The sequence below is a fragment of the Tasmannia lanceolata genome, unplaced genomic scaffold (genome assembly GCF_043159265.1).
Source record: "Tasmannia lanceolata isolate RefF3 unplaced genomic scaffold, GAP_Taslan_0.1 ptg000015l, whole genome shotgun sequence".
Lineage (NCBI taxonomy): Eukaryota > Viridiplantae > Streptophyta > Magnoliopsida > Canellales > Winteraceae > Tasmannia > Tasmannia lanceolata.
The window spans coordinates 49,701,193-49,725,927 of NW_027518692.1; the positions used below are offsets into that span (position 1 = coordinate 49,701,193).

The window sequence follows — 24,735 nt, forward strand, 5'->3', positions numbered from 1 at the left end:
AACTCATAATATTTTTTTAGCCATGACAAGTCAAATATTAAAAATCCATACGGCTCAAGTAAATTGAGGTTTCTCAAATCAAAAGTCCATAAGTAAATATAAAATAGAATGTTAGTTTTCACATCAATCACCAATTTCTCATCAAATATACTAGATAGATGAGCCATCTCTCTACCAATATAAGACTTCCTTCGTTGTCATATATCATAAACAAACGAGCTTCTTCTGGGTTACGGGCGAGGAACTCCGGTTTGAACAAAAAAAATAAAAATGAATAGAAATTTAAAAATCCAAAAGAAGAAAAAAATAATGAGATCCCATATTTCATGGGAAAACAATAATGGTACCCATATCGCATAGAAAGTGCTAACCCCTTTATCTTATATAAAACGACCAATATACTCATCGCATAAAAAAGTTAACAAAATATATTTTGTCTGGATAGTTTGCGTTTTTAGCTTGCTTATCCTTCAACCTCCTCTCTTTCTACCGTCTTGGATTCAAGCCTACTTTCACGATCAAGTTTTCCCATCAATGTTGGGGCTTCCACGCGAAAGCAAACAAACCTACGTTGGAAAAGTGAATGGATGTGCACAGGCTTGTATGGACTTGGGCACTCTCCCCTTAAAGGCTATATTTTCATGATACATTATATTTGGGTCCAACAAGTGGTGTCAGAGTCAAGGTGTTGTAACCCCATTGTAAATTCCTCGGTGAAGATCTCATTGTTCCCACGTTGCTTCCGCATGGAGGAGAAGATTCAAAGGGGTTCCATATGAAAGTGAGAGATCCCACACTGGTAAAGTGAATGGATGTGGATGAGTTTAATTATAAGGACTTGATGACTCAGCCCTCTACGACTAGCTTTTAAGGGTGAGTTCTACCTGGATCCCAACAATTAATCAGTGATCATAAGACACGGTAATTATATCCGTGTGATTTAGATAGTCCATAGGCTATAAAGCCATCCACATTTAGTACGTCTTGAATTATTTAAAAACAAATAATTAATAATTTTATAAATCTTTCTTAAACACTGTTTACATGAGACCTACATCATTACCCCCCACAACGGCATCCAATTTTACAATATCTTTTATCTCCTCAAAGATCTCTACAAATCTCCACGGGAATACATGAGATCCATTTAACCAACGGATAACATTAAGAGAATCTCCTACCACCACACTAGTTTCCTGCTTTTTGTTTCCTGCTTTTTGTTTCCTGGTTTTTAGCCACTTCACCCTCATCTCCACTTAGAAGAAACCGATTTATCATGGAAAAAAAAAAAACCATGGTAGCCAAACGTGCCCTTAAAGACAGCAAATAATGACAGCAAGAAAAAATATGGTGGTGACAAAAATTAAAAAATAAACAAGTACACACCTGTGCAGATGTTCCATAAGAAGCACCTCAAGAAGATCTATACATGCCATACAATCCTCACTTGATAATTTTGAAGCCTGTTAAGCAGAAAGAAGCACTTAAACATAAAGACATCCATAGGAAATTGATCCAAGGAATCTATATAGCAGAGATAACACGTGGTGACCTATCTGTTAATAGACATGAAATCCAGCCATTTTATCTAGCCTAAACAAATTCAACAATTCCACCCAACAGAATGTTTCAACAAGTTCACAGACAATTACCAGAGAAATGGATACTACCGAAGACTCGTTTTGAGATATCAACAGCCAGATCCTTTCTTTCAACAGAATCTCCTCTGCAAAAGAAAAAATGTGTGCAAAAAATACAATAGCCAATTAAAAAGCAACATTGAATTTCCCTAGTGAAAGGTTAATAGTATAAACAAACCTGCTCTGGTATCAATAGAAGCAATCTTGGCCACTGAAAAGAGTGAGTAAATGCCATCCAACCGCTGTGTTACTTTCGTAAAACCAGTTTTCACCAGTTGGATAAGAGGCTCCAGCAAAGGTGATATCTGAAGATTAGTGTCATAAAAAAATTTCTAGTAACTGAACAACTAAAGGTCTGATCACGAGTTCTAACAAATAACATAAAGAATGAGCACTTAAGCCCTGTTTGGATTGCTGGAATTTTACGGAAAAGCTTGCAAATGAAAAATGTTTGTAGGATTGCTAACTTTTTTAACCCATGAAAAAAATAATTTGAACCAACCCCATTCAATTTTTATTTAGAGGAACCTTCAATTTATGGTGATATTCCTCTAAATTAATCATAATCATATTGTTTCCCTCAAAATTGTGGAAAGAAAGAAAATTCCAGAGAAAAAATATCACATCAGATATGTTTTTCTTGCAATCCAAACAGGGCCAAGAGATAACTTTATCGACTTCCTCACCCTTGTTAACATGTCAGGATTCCTGCATATGACTCGTAGGAATCGAAGATGCCCTCTCCTTAAAGCTTCCTTTTCCTTAAGGCCTGTAGCAATAAAAGAAACAGCATCTGGTTGAACAGCATCTGCAGATCTTGATGCCCAAGAAGACATTGCAGACAAGATTGCAAGCTTCACCTCCTCGCTCCCTGCATGTGGCCAAAATGTATAAATTTGTATATAATTAGGGGCTGTTTGGATATGTGGATTTTAGAATCCAGGTTTTAGTTTGAAAGGGCTCCAAATTTCTGGATTTTACAATCCATTATCCTGGATTTTAAGTAAGAAATCCAGGTTTTAGAAATCTCTCCTCCATCCTGAGATTTCTAAAACCTGGAAACATGGGGCGATCTCCTACTCTCTCGCTCGACGGAAAGGGCAAGAAATCAGAAAACGACGGACGGTCTCCTTCTCTCGTCTCCCATCCAGGGTTTTGAGGAAATCCAAGATTCTAAAATTCACGTACCCAAACAGCCCCTAACCACCCCCTGTTTGGATACATGGATTTCAGAATCCAGGTTTTAGTTTGAAAGCAGTGTAAAATTCTGGATTTTACAATGGAAGTAGGTTTCAGATGTGGGGGAAGTAGGTTGCTGATGAAGGGTTTAAGTAAGAAATCCAGGATTTAGAAATCTCTCCCCCATCTTGAGATTTCTAAAACCTAAAAACAGGCGCAGTCTCCTACTCTCTCGCTCAACGGAAAGAAGGGCAATAAATCAGAAAACAACGGACGGTTTCCCTCTTCTCTCGTATTCCATCCAGGATTTTGAGGAGATCCAAGATTCTAAAATCCATGTATCCAAAGAGTTGAAACAAAAATAGAACCTATATGATAGACGAAAAGAAAACCAAATAAAAAAAAGTTGGAAACAGACAGCATCAAATAAGAAATTTACCATCATCCCTGTAACAGGACATGAGAAAGCCACATATAGAAGGTGCCAGGCTATTCAGTGTTTTTCCGCCCAGAGCCTTTGACAGTTCTTGCAATGCATTTATCATTCCAACCCTCTGGTAAGCGAATGAAAGTTTTCCCTCTGAGCCTGTATGCATTAACCGGATTAGGAAACTTGTGCAATATCATCCACTTTCATAAAATTAAATTTCCAAAAGCATGCCAGCAACATTTATTTGGTAGAGAACACTGCACAAGAATAACAAGCTATTATGACAAAATGTGAAAAAAAAATAGAGACCAACCTCCAAGGACGGATTTGATTATATTGAACATTGCTTGTAGAGCATCTGGATCACTAGACAATTGACTCAAATAGCCTATGATGACCAGGGCACCAATTCTCCTTCCTTCATCAGAATGACGTACCTGTGGTAGGACCACGGAAAGAACTTCCACGGCATATTTACTCAAATCAAGTTTAACTGATTGTAATAGAAGTCCAACCGATTCCAACACAATTTCTGGGTTTCGTTTTAGCATTTTCAGAGACGATGGAATCACAATAGTTTTAAAATCTTCATGCACCATGCGTATAAAAAGTGAATGGAAAGCTTCACTAAGAGCCCTTGTTGGCTTCTCCCTTGCATTCAGAACAGCTTTTACATACAGTTCAAGAAATATTGGCTGCAAAAGTATAATACCAGTAAACAGATAGATAATCCAACAGATAAAAATTAATAAAACAATAAAGTCGAGAGAAAAATCAACAATTTGATCACCAAAACAAACAATTTCTAGTATCTTAAGCATGAAAAGGATGAAAAGGAAACATTTTTACCTTGCATTGTTCAAAGAGAGAAGTGTCTGTAATCGAAAAATCTAGCAACAGCGATATCAATTCACAATTATCTCCATAAGAGATCCTTGAATCCTTTAGCTCCTCTGTGTAGATTTTGAAAAAGTCTGGTGACTGAAAACGGCGAAAAGATGATGAGAAAATAGCAACAGGTTTGGAGCTTTGTGGTTCGGGAAAATATTTATAAGAAAATTAGGAACAAAGAAGTTACTCAGAAAGGACCTCAGAGCAGAGATTAAAAAGTATTTGCTTGCAAGCCCTTCGCATGCGAAAAGAACCCCGCATAAGGATATGAAGCAACGATGCCTGCAATGCGGCAATTCTTGAAAATCCATTTTTTGATACAGAGGTAAACTGGCTCCATCTTAGTAGGAGGGAAGACCACTTGAGAAGTTTGTAACAAGCTATAGGAATTCTTATCTTTAGTTGCTTCTCCCCAGACTGAACAAGCGCCGCCGCAAAACTTTTCATAAAAGTAGCTCCACTTAAAGCCATAATAATCACATCATCTACGGCTTTTCTTGATGCTCGGTCATCATATATGAACAATGTTTTGAAAATGATATCAACCAATAATGATGCAACATCAACTGATATCTCTGCAGAAATTAAAATAGAATTTCAGGAAACTAATATAAAAATCCATATGGCTCACGACAATCAAATTCAAAAGCTATGAGGCAGACCGTCCCATCTAAAGTCAAAAATAGTAGGATCTCACAAATTAATTGAGATGGACAATCCTAGGTAGACTATGCAGACTGATCAATATGAATTCACGAACCAAAATAGTATGCACGAAAGACAACCCAAGAGCAAGAAATCAAATTCTAAAAGTTATAAATGATAGACCAAGGATAGAGGGAAATCAAACATTATCATGGGGAATCCAGCCCAAGACATCGAAAATTGACCCCAAAAACCCAAAAACAAGAGATGTTCCAAACATAAATTCAAAAACACTCTCAATATTTCCAAGAAAATAAGTATTTGCCTTCTCCTAAAGGGACTAAACAACTGTAATCCTCCTGTGAAATCTTCCCCAGCCAAGCCAGCCTCAAACACTGGCCCAACTCCAATCGACCGAAGTCCATCCACCAGTGATCTTGAATTAGTATAAGTTGCGCTCCGGTGTAACCCAACAATATGATTCGTGCAAGAGATTCAAGCTACAAAGAAACTCTCCACAAGATGAAGTCTGGGCTAGTTGTAGACGTGGCCACCAACCATTTTTTTAATTACTTTCACTTCCCCGTGGCACTGTTCCCACCCACTGATGCACCACCTATCTTTAGTAAATATAAGGGCAAAGGGCACAATCAGTGCCACCTTATGGCATTTTGCAATGAGACAGTCGAGATTAGCGGCAAGGATTACCAATTTCTTAGGTTATTCCTTAGGAACTAGGGGTGCAACTCGGGTCGGTTTTTCGGAAATCGGGTTGAGCTTTTACCTTAAAATCAGGTCGGGTTCGGGTTGATTCCAGTTCATTTTTTAGCAAAAGCTCAACCCAACCCGACCCAAGCTGCACCCCTACTAGAAACTTAGCTGACACAGCTTTGGATTGGTATACCTCCCAACCCCCTTCATCCATAAGGATCATTCACCTCTTTGACTAACTTGGAAGAAAAAATTGTCTTAAGGTTTCCCTTTAACCCTCTTCTGGTATATGGAAGCCAAACTTCTCTCTACTGCAAGCGACTACTCAAAAACCCGATGAATCATTTAATGAGTTCATGGTTTGTTGGAGACAGGAAAGCCTCCTTGGCGAGAGGCAAGCGACTACAATCAATTGGTGCCATGTCATGTTTCCCCCATTGAAGCAAAAGTGTGGAAGTGTAATAACCCAGATTGTGTGAAGTGTGCTGGTCAGTTTGTCCCACATCGGTTGTGCAGGAAAAAGGTCATGGGCTTATAAGCGATTGAAGCGCTCCAATCGCTAACCGTAGCTAGCCCTTTTGGAGCAAGATCTGGATTGTTGCCAATGGTATCAGAGCCACCCTACGCACCCAATGTGGGGACGGACTACAGCCGGAGTGAGTGATTGATCGTGCTGTGGGGTCCAGCGAGGACGCTAGACTCTTAAGGAGGTGAGAGTGTAATAACCCAGATTGTGTGTAGTGTGTTGGTCAGTTTGTCCCACATTGGTTGTGCAGGGAAAAGGCCATGGGCTTATAAGAGATTGAAGTCCTCCAAACGCTAACAATAGCTAACATTTTTGGAGCGAGATCCGAGTTGTTACAGGAAGATCCAAGCCCCTCCGAGAGTCTGCACTTTTAGCCGGGCGGCTATCCGGGATCGGATTCAAACATTAAACTTTCTCAGGAAGCGCAAAATGTTGATAGTAGATCATTGTGCTCCATGCAAAGCAGAAGGGGAATCAGTATACCATATTTTTATCCATTGCGCAGTAGCCAGGGAGGTGTGGAGTGGCATTCTTTCCAGGTTTGGTATCGCTTGGGTCTTTCCTACTAAGCTTTCAGATTTGCTTGAAGGTTGTTCCTGGGTTCCTTGGAAGAAAAAAGGGGAAAGTACTTTGGTCTTTGTGTTTCCTGGCTACATTATGGGTTCCCTGGAAAGAAAGGAATACAAGGGTCTTCGATGGTGTAACCAAATCATCTTATTATCTTTTCATTAAAGTCATTGACTATAGCTTGGGCGAAATGCCTTCCTCTTTTCCGCTTTGTATCGGCTTTTGATCTTTGAGATGGTTGGCAAGAGATATGCTCCGGTGTAGAGCACCGGCCTTCCATTGTGCAAGCGTGGCAGTCCCCCTCAACTGCGATGTTGAAATTGAACTTTGATGGCTCCAGTATGCATAATCCAGGCTCGGGGGGCGTAGGAGATGCTCTCAAGAACCAAAGGGGTGAAGTTATTTGGGCGTTTCCAGGGCCAATTGGGATAGTTGATGCCAGTGAATCTGAGGTTAGAGCCGTCCATCAAGGAATCCTTCGGATGGAAAGGGAGTGTCTTGATAGTGTTGTTGTGGAAGGTGACTCTAAATACGATTCGGTGGCTTAGGGGATCCTCGGTTCCACCGAGGAGGTTTGCCCAGTTCTTAGATGAGATCATGGATAGAATTGAGGGGTCTTCAATCACCTTAAATCAAGTAAGGAGATCGGCTAATAGTTTAGCAGATCGTTTGGCAAGGGAAGGTGTGTAGATAGACATTCCTTAGTGCGCCTTGATTATTTGCCACCTTGGCAGGCCTTATTCATTGTATCTTGCCTTTGTTATTTGTTTTCTTTGTTATCATTGTATCCGTTTGGGTTGACGCCCTCTGCCGCCCGATTCTCTCTTAATAAAATCCTGCTACCATTCAAAAAAAAAAAAAGGAAAGTCTCCTCGGTTTCCCTATACCCAAAGAGGAAGCTGTAGAATAATTTGTTCAAGCTTCGAGGTGCTAACAAATCCCTAATCACAACCAATGAAACACACATAGCCAAACAAGGCTTTAGAAGCCTAATAAAATTAAAAACACAACCAACTCCGTATCGGCTAAACCTAAAAAAAGATCATGTTTTCATTGATAGACCCCACTAAAAACCCAACTAAATGACTAAACTTGAAATAAAATTCACTAGACCCCTGGAATAATAAATTGATCAAGTCCTCAAAATTTCTAGTTGAGCAACACCCATGGGTCTTTTTTTTTTTTGAAATGGGCAACACCCATGGGTCTTCTATTGAAATCAACATGATGCCATCCATAATTTTGTATTGCTTATTTATTTGACACCCTTTCCTTTTAGACATTTTTTTGGCAGAATGAGGGCCACAAGTTGCATTAGATAGAATTTGTAGCGTAAAGTGTTGACCGTTGAGTATAACTATATGCCAACTATATAGTTTTAGATGTAATACCGTAGGACTATGTGATGAAGTCAGAAAAACAGGCCCATAACTATCTCAGCATTCTCCGCAATCCAAATGGATTCCAGCCACAATTTAGCTCACAGTGCCCACAATTCAAGACTTAAAAGCCCAAGAAACAAGTGAAGAAAAGATTGAAGGAGGGCCCAAAGTGGCCAGGATATGATTATGCCATCTTCACATGAAGGAGGGCCCAAACACGAGTGATCATGTGACCAAACACGAGCAATTATATGACCAAACATGAGTTATCATGTGACCAAACAGGAGTTATCATGTGACCAAACTCGAATTGACACTATAAGTCTATAACCTAACTTGGTAGCAATTTCATTAAAGAGAGAGCAGAAGACCGAGATGGTCGAACCACAAAATACGAGGAAAGAAGGAGAAAAAGGAAAAACAAGGAATAGCTTCTATCAGGGAGGCAAGTAATCAAACATCTCCAAACCCTGCCTCCCTACACCTTGTAGAGCTAGGATATCTGCCTCCCTGTCGGCCGATCTACGGATGTGAAAGGAAGTAATTGATGTGCAAATATTGCTTATCCGATGAGCAAACACGAGTTACCATACGACCAAACATATGCCACTCTGTAACCAAACACGACTTACCCTGCAACCAAACATGGCTTACATTGTGAGCAAACATGACTTACCATGTGACCAAACTACGTATGAGGTCTGTCACGTGAGGAGCGAACTTTAGTTGAGCGCCCATTGTTTTGGGAACCCATAGTAAAGACATACGAGGTATACAATGTGCATGATCCATAATAGGTGTTAGGAAGGCTTCTCGTCAGGCCGTGACATGTGGAGCCCACTTTGGTTGAGGGTCCATTATTTTGGGGCCCCACATTAGGTGTAGGGTGTCCCACTGCACGAGGCCCCGCCATTGCAGGGTCTGGCGAGGGCTAGATGTACGCAGCCTTACCCCTGTTTTTTGCAGAGAGGCTAAATCCGTGAGTCAAACCCGTGACCACCAGATCACAATGGAGCAACCTTACCGTTGAGCCAAGGTGTAGGGTGTACCATGCATAAATACCACAAGTCTTTGGCGGGCATCATCTACAACACAAATTAAGTATGTGGTCCATCACATGTGGCGCACACTTTCATTGAGGGTCCATTATTTTGGGGCCCCATATTAGGTAGGGGTGAACCATGCATAGATCCCACAATAGGAATTTGGAGGAGCATCATGCGGGGCACAAATTGCGTATGTGTATGTCACATGTAGGGCCCGTTTTAGTTAAGTGGCCATTATTTTGGGGCCCTATGATATGAGGTATGGGTCTACCATATGTGGGTCACACAATAGGTGTTCGGATTTGGGGATATGGGCGAGCACTGATTTGATTAATGTGACTCTACCTCCCAAAGATACCAAGTTTCTTTTCCATGTGGATAATTTTTTATCCACCCTCTCCACAATGGGATCCCAAGTCCTCTTCTTGGGACACCCCACTCTGAGCGGAAGACCAAGATAGGTAGTAGGAAATTCCTCAATCGAACACCCAAGGAGCCAATCGAACACCCAAGGAGGCCAGCTATCCTCTCAATTTCGACTTCTTCCATATAAATTCCAAGCAGATTCAATTAACTAAAATTCGATCTGCGACCCGTCACCTAGAACAGATGGTGAGTTTTTTTTTTTAATGGCATAGAACAGATGGCGTGTTAGATGATGGTTTGGAAGACGATTATGATATTTTGGCTCTTGATGCACAAATTGAGTCCAAACATATAGCAGAAGCAAAAGAGGACTCTTTCGTTGACGCATATGTGGAACAGGATAAAACAATTTGTGAGTTGCCTGTTTGAAGGACGGGGATGAGTACTCCTTCGTTAACTAAGATGTGGAACAGGATGAAAATGGGGAAGGAAATGGGTGTTAGAAATGAGGTGACTTGCAATAGCATAGAACACTGCATAAGCGTATTGAGGAAAGATGCCATTAGAAGAAACTATTAACAATTTATAACAATGGATCTAAGTACTCTGCCGGGTGCAAAGAACACGGTTGCACATGGTGTAATCGTGTAACAAAGTGTTTGGGCATTGTGAAGGTCAAATACTTCATTTCAAAACACATATGTTCTTATCAACCGAATGGTAGTAATCACTCTTGTTACAGATGATTGGTTAGCAGAAACATGTGTTAACCTATTTGCCAATGTAGAAGACATAAAGATCAGCGTAATAATTCATAAGGTTTAAAAGATGTATGGTAAAACATTGAGCTATAGAAAAAGCACTATTACCAGAATAAATAATGACGGCCATTCAAAAACAAAAGCAAAAGAAATCATGACGGCGATTTTTGAGTGGATCTTATGAGTCATACATCTTACCTTTATATTTGATAGAGTTAGGAAGATCCAACCCATATGGGTGTGAGTTGAGCTTGTGACTTAATCCCAACAAGTGTTGATCAATCATTCAATCATCTCTGCATGCCGTATGGACATTTGTTGTATGCAAAGAGATGTTTATCGGCACGTTATGACCTTTAATAGTAGTGGATGTAAGGCACTAGAGAGGGAAGTATCCAGGGGTATTGTTGATTGCGTGCAATTTTATTGGAACAATGAAATGAATCGTCTCACATATAGGGCTGTTGAATTTGAGTCACACCATACTTGGGCATGTTTTTGGATATTGTTGTGAGTGCATGTGTTGTAGACAAAATCTGAGACTATCACAACGCTCTCAGAGAATGTTATGTTGCAAGCAATACGGAAGTGCTTCCTGATGCATATCATTGCTTTTAAATACGCCACTTTACAAATTTCTATGAAAAGTGCAAGGATGAGAAATAGCGGGAAAAAATTGAAGGCGTCTAAGGCATACTGTGAGTGGATTTGACAATGCTATGTGGACTATTAAGTAGCACAAGGAAAGGGCACACAGACAAATTGGGCATAAGTGATATCTAGGCTCTAGCTTGAAGGGGAATACTAGAGATGAGAGTGTAAGCCTATCTATGTAATGAGGTTATTTCGGGGATTATAGTAGTGACTAAATATAAACTGACAGGGGGGAGATTGATCTTTTCTAATCGACACACTCCTCCTTTTCCCCTCCTCCATTCTTTTCCCTTCCCCTTTCTCCTATGAACTAATAGAATCATCGAAAACCAAATATTCTATGTTGAATTGCTTTTTTCTTTTCTTTTTTAAATGTATGTTGAATTACATATTACGAGCCTGTATTTATTGTTTCCCTTTATTTGATTGACAGAGTTGCATACAAAACTTGAGTGTGCAGAAAAATAAGCTCTATCCCACAAAGCTGTGCCACTAAACACAAAATTGAATGCACTTGTTTTTTCTCCTAATGGCCAAAAATTGAATGCACTTGTATAATCATACAAAGACATACGCGACTCCACGTACATTTGTATGATTGAAATGATCAATCAATTGCAGTCCAAACCAACCAATTACGTGAAATTAAGAACAACACCAATCAAAAAGGAATTGCAGATGAATCACTCTCGCATGTCACTAATCAGACTAATTTAAATCCGGATAAATTCCAAAAATGCCAACCCAGGGAATCTATTCTCGACAAACAGAACATCAAAAACCCTAAGAAAAATCCAAAACATAAAAATCAAAATTCAAGTATTCGTCGCCGATCGAATTATGTAAAAAAAAAATGAACAAAACCTGAGTTTTGTAGAATAGATGATATATCATCTCGAAAGATCCGAACGCGTTGCTTGGTTGAGGACGTTGAAACCTCTTCGGATACAGCGCTCAACGCTTCTAGGGTTAGCGCCATTGATGGCATGGACGTTGAACCTTTAACTACTGAACGAGAGACTCTTTTAGGGTTTTCGATTAGCGTTTAGGGTTTCAGAGCCTCAATCCGGTCTGAACGATCTGAGTTCTTCCCCCGCGATTAGGGTTTTTCTGAGAGTTTTTTGCTTTAATAAGCAGCAGAATGCACTGAGCAGTGGCTTAGGGCATTAGAAGAGTAGGATAGGTGGACGTAAATGTTTTGATCTTTTGTTTTATTGACTGATAGCCCCAGCGCATTATCAAATTGGAAGAAACAAAGACAGGTGGACCTGTTTGATTGGAGGATAATTTTCCGAGGGCCAATCTTAACTTCAACCAGTGCTTATTCGACATTTGGCCCACAATCCTGTGGGGTATAAATAATCATGCATAACAAAAGGAGGAGTGATATCAGCACAGCCTAGCTTTGATAATTGCACAAACTCAACTTGTCTTTTCCATATTAATTGGTTTCTAAGAGCTTTTTGGGAGCTGTAAACCCTTGACATCCCTTGATGGCTCTTTAAATAATAAAAGACAAGATGGTCAGTGCATTTGTCAAAACATGGTTGTGCTGCTGATATCATTTCCTAACAAAATATTAAAGAGGGAAATGATATCAACCATGTTTTGATATTTCCACTGAAGCATCTTCGTCTTTTATTTAAAGAACTATCAAAAGGCAATTAGAGTTCCTAAAAAACTTTTACGGTCCAATTAGAAAAGAAAAGAGGAGCTGAGATGAGACCGTGCAACTATTAAAACATGCTTGTGCTGATATCAATCTCGTAATTTTTTTTTTGAAAAGGGCAACATATGTATGTAAAAACAGAACCGAGGTGGTCCTGAAGGAACAAAGATAATACAATCTCGTAATTTTAACTTCGGCTCTGTTTAGTTGTGCTACTTGAGTGGGAAAGGAAACGAAAATAATATGGCCAATGAAAAGGAAAATTGTGATATGGACATTTAGTTGTCTAAAAACTATAAATATAAAATATAAAATAATAAGAAGGAAATAAAAGTTTAATAGCTTCAAGGTATACATCATATGTAGCACTTCATGTGGCTACCTAGGCATCTAATATGGGGTCCACGTGTTAGAAAAACTCCAATACATCCATAGAAAAATGGGCTCACTATGGATGCGTTTGGCTGGAATTCGTTTTCATGATAAAACGAGCATCTTCAAGTGTGAAGATCCTGAAGATCAGGAAACAAAATCCTAGAAACGGCTGTGTCTGTGTTGTATTCGGGATGAGAAGTTGCTAAAATTTTGGAAAATGTTGATCCAGTTACTAGCAAAGTTTTTTTGTTTCAGATTTTTATCAACTTCTAACCATGTCTGGTTTTGAGCAATGTTCTTTGTTTCCGATTCTTATCAACTTTTTATCATGGAAATAGCCGTTTCAGGGATTTGGTTTCCTATTTTCAAGGACTTCACACTTGAAGATGCCCGATTTATCAAGAAAACAAATTCCTCACAGCCAACCGTTCCCAGTAGGATTTGATAGCCAATATTTTAAAGTGCAATAATTACAACTGCAAACATAACTAAAATGACAGTGCTAACCATCTATGGTAGGAGTCACATTGTAGGTTTAGTATCGTTACGCACTTCTACATGAAGTGGAACTGCCGTGTTCCGACTCATGTGTGTAGTCAGTTGTTCTTTAACACTTCCACATGAGGTGGAACTGCCATGTTCCGACTCATGTATGTAGTCAGCTGTTCTTCAATTACTGTTATACGAACAGTAGAGAGTTTCAATGTAATTATCAGCTTGAACTTATCACGCCGGCCAAGAATAATATATTTCATATCATTTGCTCTTGAACTCATAATATTTTTTTAGCCATGACAAGTCAAATATTAAAAATCCATACGGCTCAAGTAAATTGAGGTTTCTCAAATCAAAAGTCCATAAGTAAATATAAAATAGAATGTTAGTTTTCACATCAATCACCAATTTCTCATCAAATATACTAGATAGATGAGCCATCTCTCTACCAATATAAGACTTCCTTCGTTGTCATATATCATAAACAAACGAGCTTCTTCTGGGTTACGGGCGAGGAACTCCGGTTTGAACAAAAAAAATAAAAATGAATAGAAATTTAAAAATCCAAAAGAAGAAAAAAATAATGAGATCCCATATTTCATGGGAAAACAATAATGGTACCCATATCGCATAGAAAGTGCTAACCCCTTTATCTTATATAAAACGACCAATATACTCATCGCATAAAAAAGTTAACAAAATATATTTTGTCTGGATAGTTTGCGTTTTTAGCTTGCTTATCCTTCAACCTCCTCTCTTTCTACCGTCTTGGATTCAAGCCTACTTTCACGATCAAGTTTTCCCATCAATGTTGGGGCTTCCACGCGAAAGCAAACAAACCTACGTTGGAAAAGTGAATGGATGTGCACAGGCTTGTATGGACTTGGGCACTCTCCCCTTAAAGGCTATATTTTCATGATACATTATATTTGGGTCCAACAAGTGGTGTCAGAGTCAAGGTGTTGTAACCCCATTGTAAATTCCTCGGTGAAGATCTCATTGTTCCCACGTTGCTTCCGCATGGAGGAGAAGATTCAAAGGGGTTCCATATGAAAGTGAGAGATCCCACACTGGTAAAGTGAATGGATGTGGATGAGTTTAATTATAAGGACTTGATGACTCAGCCCTCTACGACTAGCTTTTAAGGGTGAGTTCTACCTGGATCCCAACAATTAATCAGTGATCATAAGACACGGTAATTATATCCGTGTGATTTAGATAGTCCATAGGCTATAAAGCCATCCACATTTAGTACGTCTTGAATTATTTAAAAACAAATAATTAATAATTTTATAAATCTTTCTTAAACACTGTTTACATGAGACCTACATCATTACCCCCCACAACGGCATCCAATTTTACAAATTTCAAAGTCCTGTTAGCCTCATAATCTCCATACCTAGTTGACCATTTAATATCATCTGGCATCTATTAATTAATACTTCTCTCTCTTTCACTTGTACTTCTAATTATGCTCACTCCTACTACCTAGCATTCCTCATCATTATAATAGACTCACTTTATTCACTTATCCACTGTGTTGGGTCCTAGGTATAACTCACCTTAAAAGCTAGCCGTTACGGGAAGGGTGCCCGGATCCTCATAAGCCCATCCACAGCTCTCACTTTTTCCGATATGGGATCTCTGCTTTTGCGTGGAACCCTCAACAATCTCCCCTCCACACAGAAGCAATGCGGATATCCTCTCCCCTCCACACATAAGCAACGTGGGAACTACGAAATCTTCTCCAAGGCTCTGTTCACTTCTTTTCCCCGGTGCAGACATTTTTTTCCCTGACAAGACAGAATTTATGTGTTCACTTATTTTCCAGGGAAAACTATTATCAGATGTGGAATTTCTTATTTAAAGGCTAAAAATGACGTGGAAATTGACTTTTTCCCTGTTACTTGAGATTTGCTTTCCGATTAAATATATCGGAAAGAGGCTTTCCATGGGAAACGAAGCCTTTTCCTCTTCATTCCTTTCCCTTCTGCCATGTCACCTGGAAAGGAAAGGAAAACGAAATCATTTCATTTCCTTTCCGGGGAAAAGAAGTGAACATAGCCCAAGGGAATTTCACCATCCACGAAAGTACTACGGGGCTACCAAGATCTCCCCTGAACAATTATTTTCATCTTCGAGGTTACAGCGGGGTTACCACGACTAGCTCTGATACCACTTAATAAGAAAATCTGCCGAGCATATTTGATCCGACCATGCACAAATAAACAGAAAAATAAAAGCAAACAGAAGCCACAAAACGAACACCGAGATTTTTATTGGTTCAACCAATGCCTACATCTAGGGCTGCAACAGGCTCGGGTTTTTTTCAGAATCCTAGCCCAACCTTAGATCTCATTATCTCGACCCTAACCCGCCCTAACCTTGAGTCAAGGCCGAAAAACCTCAACCCATTGCCCGTCCTATAGGGCTCAGTGCGGCTCTGGCCCGCCTTGATTGACCTTAGGTCAAATACATGTTAAGAGTGCCCAAAATAAAGTAACCACATCATATAGAACAAAATGATCAATGAACATAGAAAGAGAACAAAATAAGACAATACGAATTTAGCAACATAATAGGCAACAGAGACAATTAATAATAATAATCTAAATAAACATCAATCGAAGATAATAAAAAGCATCAGCAAAAGAAACATGCACAGATGGTTCAATTCTATAATAGAAAACTTAGGGTCGGGCCGACCCGAGGTATTAACCTTGAACTCGACCCGACCCTGAGTCAGGACCTAAAAAATGAACCCTTATCCACCAAAACAGGGTCCCGCCCTCAGGGTTGGAAAATCCAGCACAGACCCTATTCTAGTTCAAGGCTAAATTTGCACCCTTGGCCACATCCACGGGCGAGAAACACACTTGTTGGGACCCAAGTAGAAGCCACCCTTAAAAGCCATAAAGTCAACCTGTGCGGCGTGAAATGACTCTCCTCGAAACGGCCTGGCCATAGAAGTGGTTCCAAATTCGCAAATCGATTAGGAAAGTGACACATTCGCCCTGTTTTCTTCCCAGGCCACCCGTTTAGTATGTACAATTGTACACTGCAAGGAGGTAGCCCGGGGAAAGAAAAGGGCGAATATATCACATCCCAATGATTTTTATTGGCATCCTTAACAGCTTCTCCCTTACGCGTGTTCCTTGGCGGGAAAAAAACCACATTTGAAAGGACTTGGAATCCGCTATATATATTTTCCTTTTCCTCACCTTCTTCCAGCTGGCAAAATTTATTTTCTGAAAAAAGAGGGTTGTTTTCTTCTCCCAGGGTTTTCTTAACCCTAAGAAGTAATAAGGACCATTTTCTGGAAGCTCCTCATTCCATATTCGAGATATAAAGAATCATCGCCGAAATTAGGTAATCAAGGATCATTTTCAATTATCGCACATAAACCTTGAAGATGAAGGATCTTTAAATTTTATCCGATGTCTTCTCTCAATTACAGTCTCATGTTTTAGGAATATGAGGAGAGATTTCTTTTATTATTATTATTATTTTTATTTTTTGCGAATTAATGGTCTGCAACAGCAGTTATGGAAGGGGGCGAAAGGGAGATGATTTTCAGTCCATTCAATCTGAACCCTCAGCTTTTTATCAATGAAGTTCTCAAAGCCGTTGATGATATGGTTGATGGGGCGTTCGAGTTCTATGAACAGTAGTTTTCTTCATACTCCTTTTTTTTTTTTTTTCCCATTGATGCCATTACCATTATTTTTCAATGTTCTGTCTTATGATACATATTTAGTACTTTTTTAATGGGTCCTACAGGGAAGCATTGGAGCTTCTGAAAAAGAGAGGCATAGATATGTCCAATGAATTAAGTCAGGTAACTTGTCACGATTTATTCCCTTTTGTCTTTAAATTTAAGGTCATCAAATCTGAGCAAGGGTTGTTACAGGAAAAAAATTATATGTGAATGTTTTTTTTTTTTTTTTTTTTTTCCGCCTTACACGAAACTTGCTTGGATTGATTGTTTTTGTTAGTTCTGTTTAAAATTTTCCACCATAAACTAGTTACTATGATATCCATGATAACTTTCTTTAGTGTTAACGTCATCAATCCAATCTTTTGCAGCTGTGGTTAAGAGTTAAGATACTCCATACTCATTTAAAATCAGAAAACTCTCTCTTAGAAAGTCATATCATACATACACTCGAGGTAAAATGATGGTTTAAAATAGCCTTCCCGATAGTCAGCTTGAAGTTTCAGAGACATCAGTTATGTTGAGAAATCCATAGACCATGCACCCCTAGTGAATTTAAAGCGTAAGAGAGATTGCATTGCCATCTTTACATTTTTGTGACTTTCTAATTGTTGGAAATTGGAATTATATGACCTGTTAATGAGCGAAAGTCATGGTTGCATTATTCTCTTGAAACTAAAGATCTGTACAAGGCTATTGTTGTTTGTAATTGAAATTATTAAAGATGATCAAGACAGTCATTTTCTCATTTGGCCCTCCTAAATAACCGTGAGCTCTTTATTTGACCACTGTGCTGACATGAAGGGTTGTTCAAGAATGCATACTCAGTTGAGCTATAAAATATTTTTAGTTCCCTTGGAAGTACTTAATACTGTAGAGCTAGACTTTCTTGAGACACCGTAAAGAATTGTAAAACACTGCATTTATTCGGTTGATTTGTTCATCACCTCGAGGAGCTTCAGTTATCGGTTGCTTTGAAAGTTTGGTTGTTTATTCTAGGGAAATCTACACTCTTCACTAGTAGTGGTTTTACTTATAGTTGAAGCCAATTAGCAATCCTCCCCTACAACATCTTATTTCCAAACACATCTTGTGGTCCTTTATGATTTCGTCTCACACAGTTTTTTCCCCATGTTTAAGAGAGTATATATTTGCCATTTTCCATCAATTTGGTCCATGAGTAGCTGACTTTTATGTGACCATATTAGCCTCCAATTTACATGGGAGCCCTGAATATATGATTTTTTTGAGAGTTGACCAGATCTAAAGTTGGGGTTGAGATGCTAAGGGGACTCTTGATATGTTCAGGGGATTACATAATTACTTTGTCTGTCATATGTTGAAGTTTCTAGTTGTTTATTTTCATTAATAATTAAATATATACTATCTAATAGCAAGTAATTGAGTGTCTTCATTTACTATTTCGTCTGTAGAACTCTCTATTTTTTATTTTTAGGTCTCTCATCAAGTGCCGACACTACTATCCTTGCTGTCACCTGTTAGGTTTTTGCTCACACGCAGCCTTAAGAAAGCATAGTTTCTATCCATTATCTTTCTAAATGTGGTGTCTTAGTACTCATTTGCTAACTTCTAGTCCTTATGTTTTGTGTTGATAGGGTGTTTCTTGTCTTCGTCACTTGATTCAAGGAGTTCTGGACAAGAGACTGGATATGTGGGAGAAGTATTGCCTTCGGCATTGTTTTGCTGTCCCCGAGGGATTCTCATTGCCCCAAGCTGTTGGTTCTTTTATCTCGTTAACTTTTAGTACTGAGAAATTTCTTTGTTATCTTTTGAAGATTATGCTTCCCTCAGTTTACTCTGCATACTTGTCTCAAATATACCACATGTCACTATATTTTGCTAATTTTGAGCGCATTGACGTGATGCAGATGTTCTTAAAACTAAAATTTAGTACTCCTACAAATCATGGTTGTTGGATATTTTGAGCTGGCAATTTCAAAGCAAAAGTTTATTGCCAATCCTTCAAGAAAGTCCTTTAGTTGGTGCCTAGTTTCGTAACCTCATTTATGTCCATTTTAAGGTGTTTTAATGATCAGTTTTTTGTTCTTTGATCTGCATTGTTAAAGTCTTAAAGCTAGGTGCTAAATTTGGAGTTAGGTATGTAGTGTTGACTGCTCAGTTATCTGGATTTTGGAATGATACACCGATGCATATGCAACATATCAAGCTCCTTAAAAAACCATCCCAAGTTTAGAACACATCTAGAAAGCATTTCCCATGTACAAACAATTATAGGTTTCCTAGGTGTTCTAGGCAACCATTTTACTCATGCATATGCTGCAATTAGATTGCATTTCTCATGAACAAATACTTATAGGTATCCTATGTGTTCTAGGCAACCATTTCACTCATAAAGATGTCACAATTAGTTTTTGATTCTTTTGAAAGCAATTTATTTCTTGAAGGTATTGAATATATTGATTGCAACATGCATTGGGATTCAATCTAATTGTGGAATACATGCACATACGTGATGTACACACTCATCGTGGTTGCACCACAACAGTGTTGTTTCGTTTTACTTGATATGGAGACAAGTCATTGTTTTTATGACAAGTCATAATTTTTGCTGGGAAATTAGCCCAACCTCTCTATCCTTGTTTACAGCGAGTGTAACTCATGGTTGAGATGCTTATGACATCATTGAACAAGATGATAGTCAGTTTATAATTTTTTGAATGTATGGTCTATAAGGGGGTTTAGGTAGCTTTGATAGATCGGTTCATATACCCACATGACATCTCGGTACCATGATTTATTATTGTGTGGATGTTTTTATGGGAAATGCGAAGCAATTTGTAGGCAATGGGTTGTGAAGTGCTTTAAGTGCATGAGATTCCAACGCGTGCAACTCGGGTCGATTTTTCAGAATTTGGGTTGAGCTGTTACCTTAAAATCGGGTCGGGTTCGGGTTGATTTCAATTCATTTTTTTAGCAAAAGCTCAAGCCCCGACCCAAGTTGCACACTAGTCATTCCATCACATAGCTTTTGAATATTCGTATGTAGAACCTATTTCACCTTGAGGAATTAAATCAATGTGGGTTCATATGGCTTATGCTAAATTGTATGATGAAATTGATAGAATTTTTACTAAGTAACATCCGTGCTATTTGCTGAAGATCTTGGGCATATTATCTGCATATCAATGTGTTAAGAAAGTGCTTATTATCTGCACATCGATGTTAAAATGTTAAGAAATTGAACCTTTCTCTGAGGATTCCAAGCAACATCCTCAAATTTTATAATATTGAGGTCATCGGTTCAATCTTCATAATGCTTGTCAAAAAAGGAAAAAGGAATGTTAAAATGTCTACTCATTTCTGTATTGTATTTGTCCTCAAAAGTTATTTCTGGATGACTTTTGTTTCCTGCAGGACCCATCTAGTAACAATTTATTGTTTCAAGATGGGCTCTGCGATGGAGAGCTCGACGCTGAGTTAGACTCCTTGAGGGAGAAGCTTGCTGTGGTAGGCAACCTGTAACCCATATATCCCAGTTTACATTCTTTTGTTGATTTCCTTTTTTTCCTTTTTCGTTTGTTTTTGTTCTTGAGGTGATTTGTGAGACACTTGATCCCTCCCTCAGGCTGGAAGGGAATCAGCTGAGCTGCATAGAGAGCTCCAGGCATTGGAGAAACACACTACTTTAAGCAGTCATTGTGCTCAGTCTGTCACCGAGGCGTTGGAACTGTTTGACCAGAATTCCATGTTTGACATGTTTCAAGGTACGCCTGGTAGCATTGTGTCTTTATTATGGCAGCATAGTTGTTTATAATATATAAACTCCGCACATTAGTTTGTTGCTGTTAATGATAAGTATTTACCGTAAATTTCCATATCTTTTGCAATTATTATGATTTTTTTTTTCAACCTATAAATGTTTCTCATATTCATCAGATATTCTTATATTGATGTAGTGAATTGTATTGTGTATTAGCTATGGATGCAACTAACCTTCTCTGATACCATATGGTGGTTTGGAGTTAGAAATATGTCCAGTGAAAGATCTGGGTGATCTTTAACTTTTTTCTCCTCAATCCTCTTAGTCACCTGAGCCAAATTTAGGATTTTTATTCATAATCTTAGCACATGTAAGCTCCAAAATGTCAGTTTTAGGTCTTGCTGTAAAAGAAAAATACAAATTGGTACTAGTTTAAATCCAAAACAAGAGATGAATGGGCTTCAGCTACTTGTCCACGGAGTCACAGGTAACTCTCCGATATTCTTGTAGTGGTGCTTTTTCCTACCATAATTGACCTCAAAAGAGTCTTCTTACAAATTAGAGATGGGGGATCCAACTTAGACATACACTGAAAGGTATCTTTCATTAGAGCTTAGCCTTCATAATTGACTCTCGGAATACTACTTCGTGTCCTTAGCTTAAACTTTTGAATTCTAGACTCTTGACTTTCAAAACCTAGTGATCTAACTACCTCCCTTATCTAAGTTTCTCACTCTGATTAAAAGAAATGGTGCATTAGAGATTACCATTCAAAAAAAAAAAAATGGTGCAGTATCACGCACACCGGATGATAGTGTATGATTCTTAAGTGCAAATACTTAGACTGTGCATGTGCCATGGCAGGAGAATTGTGTTTTAACGAACCATGGACAAACAGCCCCTACAACTATCATCAATAGTTGTTACTTATCCGAATGGAGATTTTTCAAACATACGTTGAGGGGTATCAGTCTATACAATTTCATGCATCAGTCAGGAAAAAACAGAAAATAATAAAATTACTTTGCAAAAACACCATGCTGAATACATTAGTGTTGATTACTTATGATTGTATTCTCTAAAGATATCGTAAGTTCGTAACATATAATACCCCCTGTAGCGGATTTGTTGAATCATGGAGACATGCTGGAATACCCAACCTGCACCACAATTCGTCGTATGTGGGGGTGATACTTGTCTCCAGGACATCGAATTAAGATTCGTGCCTCAACTCACCGATAAGTTTCTTTCATTATTTGTTTACTGTTTTATTTCTATAGATTGGTTGCTGCTTATTATCAGATTCCACATATTACAGTATTATCATTACATTCATCTTACAAAAGGTATAATATGAAATTTTCCTAAATCCCAAACAACATTATATCACTGGTTTTTTGTATTAAGTAGTAAAAGTACTCAACTCAACACAACAAAGCCTTGGTCCCAAACTAGTTGGGGTCGGCTTATTAAGTAGTAAAAATAAGAGAGTATAAATTATTAGCAGTGGAACAATGGTTGTTCCTGGTCTACGCATAAGATATAAGAGATTATAAACTTTTGGAGCATTAATTATTAGAGCCCCAACTGTATTACAATTGCCAAAAAGCTCTAAACAACTGGTTAATGTGAAACAATGTGAGTTTGACCCAAAACATGGTCGTGCGGATATCTGTCCCCTATATATTCAATTCAACTCAACTCAACTAAGCCTTTATCCCAAACTAGTTGGGGTCGGCCAATGAATCCTTTAGAAAATTTTCATGAAGAAGGTGAAAGGATCTACCCTGCTCAAATTGACTAAATCTAATCCTGACACTAGTTGGGTTCGTCTACATGGATCGTTTTCTTCCATTCTGTCCTATCCAAGGTCATGTTCTCTTTTATGTTCCTAGCCCTCAAGTCTTTTCTCACTGTTTCTACCCAAGTTGTTTTCGGTCTGCCCCTATTTATATTATTCTTTAACATAGCGAAGGAAATGCATGCGTATAAATTATAATGTTCCTAGATTTACTCACATAGGTCAAATGTTTACTTAACTGAACAAAGACATCTATGGGATCTAAAGGTTAAATGATTACTCAGGTGAACAAAGCCATCTAAGGATCTGAAGTTGTACTTTGCACAAATTCTTCTTTTTTTGGGTAGGGATTGAATCTCTGACCTCATGGTTGAAGAACATTGTCTTTTCCAATTGAGCTAGAGGCTCAACCTCAAAAGCACAACTTCATACTTCAATTGTGCCTGTAGAGGGTTGGAGACTTCAGATTAGCTAGCTGGCTGTTGCATCCACCTCAGATGAATTAAATGAACAAGACAAAATCTGTTGAGAAGTGAGCTTATGTGGCTGCCCTCTCATGCAACAGCCGCCCGCGAAATGCCTTCTGCGATGTTCCCTTGCAAATCCCTTTCAAAATATTCATTATGACTCATTGCAGAATGATCCTGGTTAAGCTGTATGTACCAAAGGTACATACCTGCTTGGATGGGGCTCATCTTTCTTTAGCAGCTTGGGCCCACATCTGACCACTATCAAATCATGAATAAATAGTGAAAGTGAACGTATATTCTGAATAATCGCCATATATGCTATTTCCTCTTATTATTATCAATAAAAATATGACGTGAACGTAAGTTACTTGCCAATAATTCATGCAACCATCTATTTCTTTAATTTTGCTGTTTCCACAGAGATGGTAAGAGCTTCATCTGAGCTGCATACAAAATTGGAGAAGAGAAACATCAAAAGGAAGGAAGAGGCGGAACACATTAGGATCCAGAGGATATATGGTTCTGACAATAGCCAATCTATGATGCATAGCAAAGGTATCTGCTTCGATACCGCATTTGCAAATTGTTGTCTTAGGCCATGTTTGGCAGCCATGGAAGTTTTTTTCATGGAGTATTAGTTTATCCCGTGGTGGGAGATGGGCAATGAGGCTGGAGAGGGAGAGAATAGAGGGGCACAAGTGAGGAGAGGGTGAAAAATAGCTGAAAAAGAGGGAAAAGAAAAACTCTAATAAAAATAGAGTCTTTTCCCTATTTTTCAACCATTTCAGACCATCTCCACACTCTTGCCTTCTCAATTCTCTCCCTTTGCTACTCTCCCTACCCTTCTCACTACTTGGTAAACTAATATTCCATGAAAAAAAAATCATGGTTGCCAAAAATGGCCTTAACGACTACAGAAAAAAAGAGAGGAAAATGGATGGCATGACAGTGAATTTCTCTAACTTGTCTTGTAGGCTTCTCTTTGGGGTTGGAAGAACTTCAGAAATTTGCAGATGATATGAAAAACTGAACCACATGTTTATGTAGTATGCCATGTTGCATATGGTAGTATGATAATTACAACTACGCTAGTCACAGTAGTAAGGTGCTAAATTCCACTATTCCATAATTCGAAATATCATTGACAGATTATTGATGTGCTACAAGAGCTGGATTGTCTCACTGTAAAAATATTTCAATATTTTCCAATCAGTGGTTAACCAATGTAGTTGCATTTTGTGATATTAACAATTTAGTTCCTTAGTTTGAAGTCATTTTCAGGAATAGACAAACAAAAGGGGGTGGCAATTCTGAATGCAAATTTTTACTTCAATTTTTTCTTGGGTGGATTCATTTTCAGCTCATGCATAGCATGGTGGGGCCCATATTTTACAACACGTTTTGATAAAGTGAGGCCTATCACTCTACACCCATGCATAGCGTGGGTGGAGCCCACCATGTTACACCTCATGACATAGTAGGGCCCCCCATCCCTATTCCCTACTCAAAGTCTCAAACCCATGCATATGTTCCGGGCCTGCCAATTTTCACCCATTAGTGGTCCCACAATCTACACCCTAATCCATGCATGTGGTGGGCCCCACAGTTTTACACCATGTTTTGATAGGGCGGGTCTTACCAACTCCGCTGAAATTCATTCGTAGGGTGGG

General features: G+C 38.7%; 2 protein-coding genes across 5 annotated transcripts; one reads left to right on the forward strand and one right to left on the reverse strand.

Moving 5' to 3' along the window:
• Positions 1 to 989: 989 nt before the first annotated feature.
• Positions 990 to 11,970, reverse strand: LOC143845854 (protein ILITYHIA-like). Of its 2 annotated transcripts, none has more exons than XM_077354259.1 (10): positions 11,663 to 11,970; positions 4,339 to 4,715; positions 4,099 to 4,230; positions 3,563 to 3,944; positions 3,259 to 3,405; positions 2,327 to 2,511; positions 1,819 to 1,945; positions 1,653 to 1,726; positions 1,387 to 1,463; positions 990 to 1,312 (listed from the first exon to the last, which is right to left on the reverse strand). In XM_077354259.1, exons 1-10 carry the CDS (start codon positions 11,784 to 11,786, stop codon positions 1,189 to 1,191), a joined length of 1,749 nt encoding a protein of 582 aa, XP_077210374.1. In that variant the 5' UTR covers positions 11,787 to 11,970; the 3' UTR covers positions 990 to 1,188. The 2 variants fall into 2 exon arrangements, with proteins under 2 accessions (XP_077210374.1, XP_077210375.1); XM_077354260.1 differs by having other exon boundaries at positions 990 to 1,266; positions 11,663 to 11,969.
• Positions 11,971 to 16,393: 4,423 nt separating this feature from the next.
• Positions 16,394 to 24,289, forward strand: LOC143892189 (protein MIS12 homolog). 3 transcript variants are annotated; one of them, XM_077396643.1, is made up of 8 exons: positions 16,400 to 16,706; positions 16,878 to 17,004; positions 17,118 to 17,175; positions 18,669 to 18,788; positions 20,449 to 20,541; positions 20,660 to 20,798; positions 23,486 to 23,620; positions 24,040 to 24,289. In XM_077396643.1, exons 2-8 carry the CDS (start codon positions 16,883 to 16,885, stop codon positions 24,093 to 24,095), a joined length of 723 nt encoding a protein of 240 aa, XP_077252758.1. In that variant the 5' UTR covers positions 16,400 to 16,706; positions 16,878 to 16,882; the 3' UTR covers positions 24,096 to 24,289. The 3 variants fall into 3 exon arrangements, with proteins under 3 accessions (XP_077252759.1, XP_077252758.1, XP_077252757.1); XM_077396642.1 differs by having other exon boundaries at positions 16,881 to 17,004; XM_077396644.1 differs by lacking the exons at positions 23,486 to 23,620; positions 24,040 to 24,289 and adding an exon at positions 21,915 to 23,479 and having other exon boundaries at positions 16,394 to 16,706; positions 16,881 to 17,004.
• The last annotated feature ends 446 nt before the right edge of the window (positions 24,290 to 24,735 follow it).